The sequence below is a fragment of the Chenopodium quinoa genome, unplaced genomic scaffold (genome assembly GCF_001683475.1).
Source record: "Chenopodium quinoa cultivar QQ74 unplaced genomic scaffold, ASM168347v1, whole genome shotgun sequence".
NCBI lineage: Eukaryota > Viridiplantae > Streptophyta > Magnoliopsida > Caryophyllales > Amaranthaceae > Chenopodium > Chenopodium quinoa.
Window position 1 is genome coordinate 2,047,640 of NW_018742205.1, and position 11,611 is coordinate 2,059,250.

At 33.6% G+C, this 11,611-nt stretch overlaps 1 protein-coding gene across 1 annotated transcript; it reads left to right on the forward strand.

Moving 5' to 3' along the window:
• The first annotated feature begins 869 nt into the window (after nucleotides 1-869).
• Nucleotides 870-9,438, forward strand: LOC110728634 (CLP protease regulatory subunit CLPX1, mitochondrial-like). The gene is made up of 14 exons (XM_021908280.1): nucleotides 870-1,862; nucleotides 2,315-2,373; nucleotides 3,018-3,115; nucleotides 4,650-4,729; nucleotides 5,174-5,224; nucleotides 6,273-6,347; nucleotides 6,456-6,533; nucleotides 7,191-7,247; nucleotides 7,401-7,471; nucleotides 7,588-7,687; nucleotides 7,827-7,931; nucleotides 8,327-8,389; nucleotides 8,657-8,779; nucleotides 8,938-9,438. Exons 1-14 carry the CDS (start codon nucleotides 1,305-1,307, stop codon nucleotides 9,151-9,153), a joined length of 1,734 nt encoding a protein of 577 aa, XP_021763972.1. The 5' UTR covers nucleotides 870-1,304; the 3' UTR covers nucleotides 9,154-9,438.
• Nucleotides 9,439-11,611: the final 2,173 nt, after the last annotated feature.

Here is an 11,611-nt window from a genome sequence, read left to right on the forward strand (position 1 = left end):
AAAACCTATGCACAATATAATTTAATTCGTCGTAAGAAAATATACTAAATAGAAAATGTACTAAATTGAACTTATTTGATTTCGATCCATTATTTATTTTTTATTATTTTTGAAAGACGATGAAGAATGCGTTAATGTTTCAATATATGAGGACTTTCATTATGCCAATCCTCACCTATAAAGGAGGTTACCACGAGAGTCGATGTGCCACCTTGGATCGGCTATTTACATTATTCTCTGCAGCACAATTGAAAGCTTACATAATCAAAGGAAAAAATAGCATAATTGATTATATATCTCCTGTTATATTAAAATGAAATACAAAGTATTATATATCTCCTGATTTGATTGGTCATTATGAAAATCCAAGGTAATAAAATACTGAGTATGTATGAAAATAATATTGTAATTGAAAAAGGTTCATCTTACGCCTCTTATAATGAATTTAGTGATACTTGTATTCAACTAGACTCCTACTCCGTATTTCACCATGTAGATTGAAAGTAACAATCAATCGATTAACAATTGAAATTCGAAAAAGCAAATACATGGTACTTCATACGTGTAATCTATATAAGATTTACATTTATTTGCTCCATTTTAGTTCCACAAATTCTTTTCAACAGCCAAAATTAATAAAACTAAGAATTCCTTCAACCAAATATCCACATTTGGTCATTTGCCAATTATCATATGCCATGTTGCTATTTTTGACATGAAAGCAAAGGCAAGATTCCTGAATTCTTCAAATCCCCACCCAAAACGACACAGTATCAAACTATCAACCCACTACTTTACCAAAAAAAATAAAATAAAAATGAAATAAATAAAATAAAAATTATACAGTAAATACAATGAATTAAATAAAATTTAAATGAAGATATTCTATTCTAGAGTGATTAATCAGAATAAGGAGGAGAGAGAAAATACTTTGTTTGTTCTCTGTCTTCATCTTCTTTGTGTGCACATATCATATATCTACTCCCTAAAATCATCAATTTTCTTCACAATTTTACAGTTTTTTTATTTCCTCATAAAATAAAATAAAATAAAATAAAAAATCTTATAACTACCCATCTCAATTTCACATCTACTTATAGTTTCAATTTCTCCCTATTTATCTCTTTCTCTCTCTTAAAATAATCTTCGTTTTTCATTGATTTCTGCGAAAAACAAGACCAACCCATTTCGATTCATCCTCAAATCTACAAAACCCATGTCTTAATTTCTCGAAATTTTCTTCGAATTTCTCAATTTTCATCTCCCCTGTTTTCTTTGATTATTTTTTCTATCGAAAATCCGCCATGGCAGCAGCAGCTCTTAGATCGAAATCTACCAAAGAAACAGCAATCTTAACAGCTCACCAATTCAGATACTTTGTGATGAATCAGATGCATATGGGTCGTATGGCAAGCTCTAACACTGGTTACAAAGCTAGTAAACCAGAAGATAACTCCATAAACACACCTTATCATTTCATGTCATTCAAGCCTGTTTCACTTAGAGGTGAATTCGTTGATAGAGGTAGTAAATTTGTGGGTTTTAATCATCATAAGAGGAAATTGGGTTCTGATTCTAATGTTATGAGGAGTTCTGGGGATCCTCCGGAGGTGTGGCAGCCTCCTAATGATGGGGTTGTTGTTCGGGCTCGAGGTGGCGGAGGAGGTGGAGGTGGAGGAGGAGGTGGAAGTGGTGGAAATGGTGGTGGTTCGAATGCCGGTTCGAGTGGGGGTGATGGGTTTGGATCCAATTTAAAGGATGGGTGTTGGGGTGGGTCAAATTTGGGGAGTGGATTTCCTACTCCTAAGGAAATTTGCAAAGGACTTGATAAGTTTGTGATTGGGCAAGAGAAAGCTAAGAAGGTATACTCCTTTATGCCATTTTAGTTACTTTCTTTAAATTTGAGTTGAATTTTGCTTTATATGAGATTACACTTAGTAGCATAAACGTGATTTATGATTGTTATTGAAGATTGCTAAAATATGACTATGATTAGTTTTAGTGTGTTTCAATTATTGTATTATGTTATTGATATTGAGTTTGGGAGATTGATTTGTATGATCATTTAGATGAGTGTTGTGTATGTATACAATTTGTTGGTTTTCGATGATTAAGGTCATATGGTTATTGTTAGTTCATTTTCGTGCTTAAAATAACTAGTGTCCTGTTGATTGTGGATACCTTTTCAGTTTTATCCAAATTCTTGTTATGCTGAGAGTATATATATTTGCCACAGTACTTTTTCTTTCGGCTATTGGTTTCCTGTTATGCGCGAATTTGAACTGAAATACTGGCACACTCCTTTTGCTTGCAGGTGCTCTCTGTTGCTGTTTACAACCACTACAAGAGGATATATTATGAGGCCTTGCAAAGGTTGGTGATTCTGCTACATGTATCTGTTTTTATTAATAGAAGATGAACCATTTACTTATATTGGGATACAATCATAATTAACTGTCTTGCATGCTTTATTTTTGGATGTGGAACATGATATGCGATATTCATTGTAATGTTTGAAGTTGAATCAAATTCTAGTATGGCTTCCATTGCTCTTATAGGACAATAAATTGACTATTAGATTCAAATTTTCAGATGATGCTAGAGGTTTGACACTTTATACTTAACATATTGTACACTAACAATTGTGGCTGTAATTTAGTTATATTTAATCCCATCTCAAGACAAGTAAGATTAATGCTGATAAAGTTTTGGCTGTTAAGAAAATTTGTTCTATTCTATTACACATTCACACAGAATGTTTTATTTTTATTTTTAATTATTATCTTTAAAAAAAATATATTCATAAGGGATTTTAGGAATCTTCATGTGTAAAGTGTGGTATTATACCCCAATGTCTTTGAGTTTGACAAAGCATTCAAGTACTAATTGTCCCAAGCTTTCACTGGCCACGGTTTGATGATTGTTTTGCTTGTAGTTGCTATGTTATGTTGTAATTTGAATATGCTATGAATATCTTGCTAAAATTAACTAATTGCTTATGGTTTGTGGAAAGCTAGGCAATCAGCGGAGTCAGCTAATGGGAAATCAGATCCCTCTGATGAAGTTGTGGAACTTGAAAAAAGCAACATTCTAGTAATGGGGCCTACAGGGTCAGGTAATCTGTTGTCACCGTAGATGACTTTTCTTCAGCAGGATCTCAGTTATTCTTTTTGATAATTTGAGGATTTAGCTTAGACTTTAGAGGCCACTCCACTGCCTTCCAATTCTGCAGTTTGCAGTGTGCCTTTGTCTCTGTTCCTTATATTTTCTTTATGCTGTACATGCTGGAAACAAGCTGAAAAATGTTGATATAATTTAGTAAAGCCTCTTTTTCATCGTTTTTGGATAGAGGAAGTTAAGAATGATTTGAAGAAATTGGTTTTACATGAGCATATAGCATGTGATAGGAGGGAACAGAGGGAGAGGATCTATATTGATGACCATTGGAAATTGGAATAAAAATCTTGGTTCATGTAGCTGACCCCTCTATTGGGATTAAGGCTCTGATGATGATGTTTTCTTTCACTCTTTCCCATCCTTTTCTAAAGAGAGCAAAATTGTAGACTTTTGTTTCCAATGTTGTAATTCTCTAGTAATTGCTTGCAATGCCATACTCAAGTCTATGTATACAAGGAAGCACTTAAAGAGTTAATGTTGTATAGCTATCAGTATATAAAGTCTATCATTCAAGGTTATAAGACCAGGGAACATATGATAGAGGTCATACATTCCAAGAAGTCTGGATATGTATTATGCAAAGATCAACCATGTTCTTTTCTTTTTACTGAGCCAAAAAGTAGAGTTAGTGGCAAAAGGAAATAACTATAGCATATATCACAGATATTCAATATACATACGGGGGTCTTTAGCCATCTAACAATTCATCAGTATTATAGAACGTTGAACCTCTTAAATGAATTGATTTCGATTTACACCTCAGTTGAGGTGAAGTGCCATAATGTGCTTCTTGCAAGTGATATGATTTTATTGAAAGTGGGTGGAGAAGAGTCAGGATCAGGAGACATCAATGGCAATTTGGAGCTTTGACTTTTTGAGAGATACCCTTGGAATCTATGTTTTCTTATTGAGTAAAACTATAATAGACTACTTGGAACATGATTAGGGGAACCTGGAACTCAAAATTGATGCTATACCAAAGATAATGCCAAGAGCTGTTCTTTCAAGGAATAGAGATGGCTAAATTATTCTTCCTTTTTCATGGTGTCAATGCAAAGGGGACATTCTGCAAGCCATCAAGGCTGTTGGTCTATTAGAATTTAACACAATAGTAATGTAGATGAGAATGTCTCATTTGATGTGAAATCCTAGATGTTGGATTGAGTAAATGGTAAGAAAGATATTGGGGGTTTATTTAATGATTTTAAGAGCAGGAAGCGATAGGTTGGCACCTTAGTAGGAATATAGTAGGGTTCTGGATGTTACAATTTGGTGGTGGTAGTCAGAATAGGGGAGGTTGAAAAATAGAGAAAGAGTTGGGAGCTGAATCTCTTTTTTGTTTTCTTGGTCATACGGGTCATACCTTTGCTTTAGTTTTTGTATTAGGAGGTTGTAGTTCTCTGTTTATTTATTTTTCTAAGTTAATCTATTTACATTTTTGTCTCATTCTTGTAATGCTTTCTCAAGGACAGGGAAGACATTACTTGCAAAAACATTGGCGAGGCTGGTGAATGTACCCTTTGTAATTGCAGATGCAACCACATTGACTCAGGTAAGCGAGAAATCATGTTATACAGTGGTTCAAGACATCTTTTTTTTCCATTGACTACTTTAATTTGAGGTCCATTATATATAAATTAAGAGAATTGTTATGAAATTCATATGTAATTAAATATTAAATGACCCTTGTTATTAAATATTGAATATTATATATCTCCCTTTTCACTTTTCTTGAGGCATCACTCTTTTACATCTACCTTTTCTGCATATGTGAGGTTTATCTTGAAAAACATTTGTTTTGGGATCACATGCTGTCTCATTCAGTACTGTAAGCCAAAACCATAGTTTGTTTAATTTATTTTTACCCATGCACGCATGTGCTTAACTTATGTGGTGTCTCAAGAGAATGATTACTGGCTAAGTGGCAGCCTGGATTGTATATATTGTTGTGATTTGGCTGCTGACTGATGTTTATGTGCTCTTTTCGTACCTGCAGGCAGGATATGTTGGAGAAGATGTAGAGTCAATTTTATACAAGCTTCTCATGGTAACTCCTTAATTGTTTTAGGAACATTTATTTTGTGGCATGCTTTTCAGCTAGCTCCTTCTCAATTAAGTTTGATGAGCATTAAAATTCATCATTAACCCATGTTTGTCTTTTGTTTTTTAATGGATGTACTTATGCATTTGAATTTTGAAAGATCTTGTGGCTGAATAAAATTTATATCCTGTGAAAGAATACTTGCCACTTTGCATTTTGAATGCCTCAAGATAATTAAATTCCATATTTTTGAGAAATAATGAGCACACACAAAATAAGAAAAATGCAAGCAGTGAACGACTGAAAAAAAAATTATCCTGTGTCATTCACTATTTTCTCATAATGAGACAAGCTATCCAAGGAAGATGCTTGTAGGCCCTTTCTCACTATATTCAACTCATAAAATGAGTTTACTCTCACAGACTCACACACTCTTTGAATTTTTAGAGATGACACCAGCTCACTAGACAACTCTCTATAATACAGGAAATGAGTAACCCTTTTAGTTCTGAGTTTATATAGGAGTAAGAGAGTCCATGGGACATCCCAAAAAGAAAAGTATGAAGTTTATGTGGGGACAGAGGGAGTATTAACTTGTTGATTACATCTAATCATGCAAAATGCAATATTGACCTGTTTTGTCTAGCTGTTTGCCAGTCGCGGCATCCTTTCTTATCTTGCCATTGGAATTAGATTTAACTTTGGATACAAGTATTTTTCTAGGGCAAAAGCTAATGAGCGCCCCCGGGGCGTTAGATAAGAGAATTAAAAGTGGAATTATTAGAGTAAAACTAACATTAATTACACCGAACGACGCGTGATTTTGTCATGCATTCCTAACTTAATACTATTTTGTCATGCATTCCTTATCTAACTCCCCGGGGTGCTCGTTAACAAGATCTTTTTTCTAGCAAGGATTTAGTATTATTAAGGTTGGGATTCTAAGTGTTGGGTAGCTTTATTTTGGTTAAACCAAAAAATTTTAATGTCAGTATGATGATTTACTTCTGCAACTAGAGGCTATATATTCTCTTGTTTTTTTTTTTTGTTCCAGGTGGCTGATTATAATGTGGCAGCTGCACAACAAGGCATTGTGTACATTGATGAAGTCGACAAAATTACCAAAAAGGTTTTTTTTTTCTTTTTTTCTTCTAATTTTTTATTTTTCTGCTGGTTTAGTAGGTTTGAATTTTTTCTTAAAAAAAAAAACCAATTGATTGAGTATGTCAAATTGCAGGCTGAGAGCCTTAATATTAGTAGAGATGTATCAGGAGAGGGTGTTCAGCAGGCATTATTGAAAATGCTGGAAGGAACAGTAAGTAAACCTCTGCTTTCTGACAAGTTAATAAAATTTTTTAACATGTGTTTGCATCTTCTATAAATATATAATATTTTTTTATTAGTATATAGGGGTGCTTAAATATTATGCCCTTTTGTTTCTGGGTGATTGATGCTGCTTATTGAGTGATTGTGTTCTATTGAAAGATAAACTAGGTAAAGTTGGTTATTTAAGCTCTCATGAGTAGATGATGTCTCTTTAGTGTTTGTTGGTATCATCTTACCCATATTGGTATTAAGGAACTAGCTTTTGCATTATATTTATACGATTGTAACAGCGGAGTATATTAAAAGGGTAGTAGAGAAAAGGGTTTGCATGGTTGAAAAATTATTTCAGAAAATAATATATAGGAGCATATATACCAAGTCTATGTTCAATTCTTTTGTTGGAATTTGGCATTGCCTGAGGTATATTCAGTGGAATTTGGAGTCTCCTCATGTTTCTTAGTGCCTAAAGAAACTTTTGCCAACAATAAATTCTTTATGATATAGTACTTGTTTTGCATTAGTACAGCTGGGACTTTGGCAAGCCTTAGGTCACATCTTTCGTTTTGAGCTTTGTTGTTCTCACTTTGTTCAATTGGTATTGTTAGTTAGACGAAGTAAGCTTACTGATCTTTACTATTATCACCAGATTGTCAATGTTCCTGAGAAAGGAGCTCGGAAGCATCCCCGGGGTGACAATATCCAGGTATCATAGTGTATTTTGACATGGGTACAAAGATTCATAACTTAAATGAATATGTATTTTGTCAAGTCAAGACTATGCTTTTGTTGGCTAGCATAACAAATGTTCTCAATGGCTGGCTTTTGATTTTTTATTTATTAATTCTTTGTTTGGCAGATAGATACAAAGGATATTCTTTTCATCTGTGGGGGTGCTTTTATCGACTTGGAGAAAACCATCTCAGAAAGGTTTTATTTTCTTTTTCTGCTTTTTTTCAGCAATTTGCTTCCTCTGTGAGTATTGACTTGGAAAAAACCATTTTGGAAATAAAGTAGCTGAAGAAATTATTTTATTTTTATCCCAGGCGCCATGATTCATCTATTGGTTTTGGTGCTCCTGTACGGGCCAATATGAGAACAAGTGGTCCCACAAGTGCTGTTATAGCTTCATCTCTATTGGATAATGTATGTTTGTGCTTAGGTTTGCACCTAGAATAACTGGAAGATATCTTTTTCTTGCAGATTCTTACTGGTATTCTTATTCATACTCAGAACTCAGAAGCTTTGCTTACAATGTTTTGTTGTGTGCTGTATACCTTTTCAGGTAGAAAGTAGCGATCTCATAGCTTATGGTTTGATACCTGAATTTGTTGGAAGATTTCCAGTCCTTGTTAATTTGTCAGCCCTCACTGAAGATCAACTTGTTGAGGTAATACTTTCCCTCAATACGATGTAATTTTCTGTTGTGATCTTGTACACAATGTAATATAATTTCTATCAATCATCAGTGTTAAATCTTGGGGATAGCATAGAACAAATATTTATAATGAGCAACCTAGTTTTCGAAAGTTTTCTCTAATTGAAGTATGTTAGTCTTAGGAAGGGACAATTTAACATATAAAAAAGGAAGAGAATTTTTTACATTGGTAACAAGACGCTGGGTATACCTATATATGATTCTCCTGGAAGTTCTGAAAGTCATGGGCCTTAGTTCTTCTGCTATTTGAAAGGGAAACTTGTTATGCTGAGAAGATAATTGGATTTATTTTGGGTTCCAATTTTTTTGACTATCAATGTTTCGTTGATGTAATTCTTGATCTATAGGTTTTGATGGAGCCAAAGAATGCTCTTGGGAAGCAGTATAAAAAGATGTTTCAAATGAATGGAGTAAGTATTTCCTCCGAAACCCCTTTTCTAGATTAATTCCAGATCAACATGGTCTTGGATAACTCCATTGTCAAATCTTAAAACTGTGTGACTGTGAGCCTCTGAGAGTCACTTAATTTTCACTGTAATGTTGGTTTGGTGTTATGCATCCCCACTCTCACAACTGAGGTTAGACCTAATTTCTCTCTCTCTCTCTCTCTCTCTCTCTCTCTCTCTCTCTCTCTCTCTCTCTCTCTCTCTCTCTCTCTCTCTCTCTCTCTCTCTCAGGTGAAATTGCATTTCACTGACGAAGCATTGAGATTAATTGCAAAAAAGGCAGTAAGTAAGAATACTGGAGCTCGGGGATTGAGGGCCATACTGGAGAATATCCTCATGGATTCCATGTACGAGGTAACATGATCAGCCTCTTCATCTCTATTTTCTTGTTGAGACTAGAAGTTCACGCTGCTCTGTTGATGCTGTCGTAAGGAGCTTATGTATACAATTGGGGTATAACCTTTATTTTTGTGATTTCTTTTTTGTGAATGTTTGTGATGTATGTCATGCAGATTCCTGATACAAGAACGGGTGATGATATCATTGATGCTGTCATTGTTGATGAGGAAGCAATAGGGTTAGAGGGAAAAGGGCGTGGAGGTAGAATTCTTTATGGGAAAGGAGCCCTAGACCGTTATCTATCACAACAAAAACCGAAAGAGGCTGAAAGTTCTGAAGGAGAAGCTGAAGCTGAATCAGACCTCCCTTCTGTTGTTGCTAGTATGTAAAGCTTTCGGGTCAAGGGATCCCATTGTAGTTTCATCACTGTACAGTATCCATAAAGTACAAATAAGAGTAATCATTTAGAAGATAACAGGGTCGAGGGAGCAAAGGGGTTGAAAAGAAAGGAACATGTGTATTTGTATCATTTAGCTGGAAATTTGCAATACCCTCGCCCTTTACCGAGAAAATGGATTTGTTCTGCTACTATGATCTTGCCTCCCTTGCCAATGGCTGTAAATATACGATCTTTTCCACCACCTATCTATTCAGTGCATTCGCCTTTCAGGCAATCTCGAGTTACACCTCATTTTCATTTCAATACAGATTGTCATTTACAGAAACACAGAACGATGAGCCGGTCGAAACTACCACCCTGGCACCCGATTAAACTTTGCTAAGGTAATGATCTGACGAGGCCTAAATGTACACAAGTATTCAAAGAAAACTAAAGAGGCTCATTATGAAAAACAAGCAGGTAATAGTTTTAAATATCTTTTTCCCATTTAATAGTGTTACATCTTGTGTGTCCTACTTTATGTCACATGGTAAGGAAATAAAAGAGAAATTATAAGATATGGATCAAAAAGGCAAAAAATCTGTGACTTTTTTTTTATTTTATTTTTTTAACAAAGATTGATTCATAAATCTGTGACTTAGTATGTGTTAATTGTTAATTTGTTATACAACACCCTTAAATAAAAAAATAAAAATAAAATAGGGTGTTGACTGTTGGGTCTATTGACAAATACACAAGTATGAGAAAAACAGGTGCAGAGAATGAAAATATAATAGTGAACCTAAATTGATAAAAAAAAATGAACATAATAATGGTTTGGTAGTGGTGAGGGTGAAAGGAGTAGATAGAGGGGTCGGCACAATATAATTTTGTAAATTTTAAATCATGCACTTATTCTTTCTGCATTTGTAAATTATGTAAAATTATCAACAACCATTGATGATTTCTTTTATTAGCATATACTTGTATGTACATATAGTCTCTTTGTTCGATATTAAGACGATAACATGATTATTATTTTCGGACAGAAGGAGATTTGAGAAGCTAATACGAGTCCTTATTTCAGCTAAAATAGTAAGGTCGACAGAATTAAAAGAATAGTTTAAACTTCGTAAATTATACGTGTAAATAGTAATCCCAAAGAGCTTAAACAAAGTTAGTGCTATAATTAACTTGGACTTGGTGACCTTGTTTATAGTTGCTATTGTTGATGGATGGAGACAACCACTGGTAGTTGTAGATGAATTGTCGCTGCCATTTTCACCATATAGTAATTTGGATTTGTTGATACAAGAAATATATTAGAGAGAATTTTCTAATTTCTTGGACGGATTAATACTTAAGTTATACCTACCTCGCATTTAATGTGGATAACAAAATGAGTTGATTGCAAAGTTTATGATGAACCCTTTTTCTAAGAATCTAAGTACTAGTACATCTAATTGCTATAATTGATGAAAGACAAAATATCTATACGTATCAATTTTATTAATTGCTAAGAAAAGTAATTCCGTTCCGAGTATAGCACCTATATGTATCAATTTTATTACGGTATATAAGCTACTAACCGCATTTTTACAAGTAGTAGTAAAATAATAGGATCTAAATTCTTTATTATAGGAATACAATAATAAACGAGTCTTTTCTCTGAGTATTACTTGTACATCAATTTGCTAAGAAAAGTAATTTGGTACCTAAGTATTTCAACCATATATATAAATTTTGTAACAAACATACATAAGCTAATATCTACTAACAGTATGTTAAACTAGTGATATAATTGCAAATAATCTTATTAATAGTAACGAGCCTAAATTTTAGAGAATGTATTAAATAGGGTAGAAAGATTGATGGAATATGATTTATCTTGTTACTCTAATTTAAATAGATAAATTATTATCATTCTTGTTTACTACAGACAAGGTCTTTTGATGATTTATAAATTATTTTGGTGGTTGGCACCTACATAGGTGATCATGTGGTAGCAATTTATGCAGTCAAATAGAGAAGAGTGAAAGAAATAGAGAAAGGGAAAAGTTATTACTCCGTAATAGTTTTTGGTAATATTTAGTAACACTTTTGAGATTTCATGAATCTCTTCATCTAATCAAATCATCAATTGAAGATCATCAACCCATTTCGAACAAATACATGGATGATTGTAATTTGTAACTCATTACATAGCTGACAACACGACCAAATCAATGACACATCAATTCTTCAAGTTCAATATATGATTCAATGCACCTTTTCTTTTTCAACAAGATTAGATTAAGATTCCAATCATTTTATATTTTTTACCACAACAAAAAGTAACCCACTATAAATCCTTAAGAGGAGCCAATTGTGAACGGCAAGCAACCAATCAAAAACAATCATATATAAAACCAAAACAAGCTAAACAACTACTCAAACAAACACTACTAAACTTAGGTAAGAATGTAAGA

What these genes read in the sequence shown, in the direction of transcription:
- LOC110728634 (XM_021908280.1), top strand. Translation starts at nt 1,305, where the DNA reads ATGGCAGCAGCAGCTCTTAGATCGAAATCTACCAAAGAAACAGCAATC. An exon ending in GGCAAGAGAAAGCTAAGAAG is followed by an intron (nt 1,863 to 2,314) that starts GTATACTCCTTT and finishes TTTTGCTTGCAG; the next exon opens with GTGCTCTCTGTTGCTGTTTA. An exon ending in GAGAAAACCATCTCAGAAAG is followed by an intron (nt 7,472 to 7,587) that starts GTTTTATTTTCT and finishes TTTTTATCCCAG; the next exon opens with GCGCCATGATTCATCTATTG.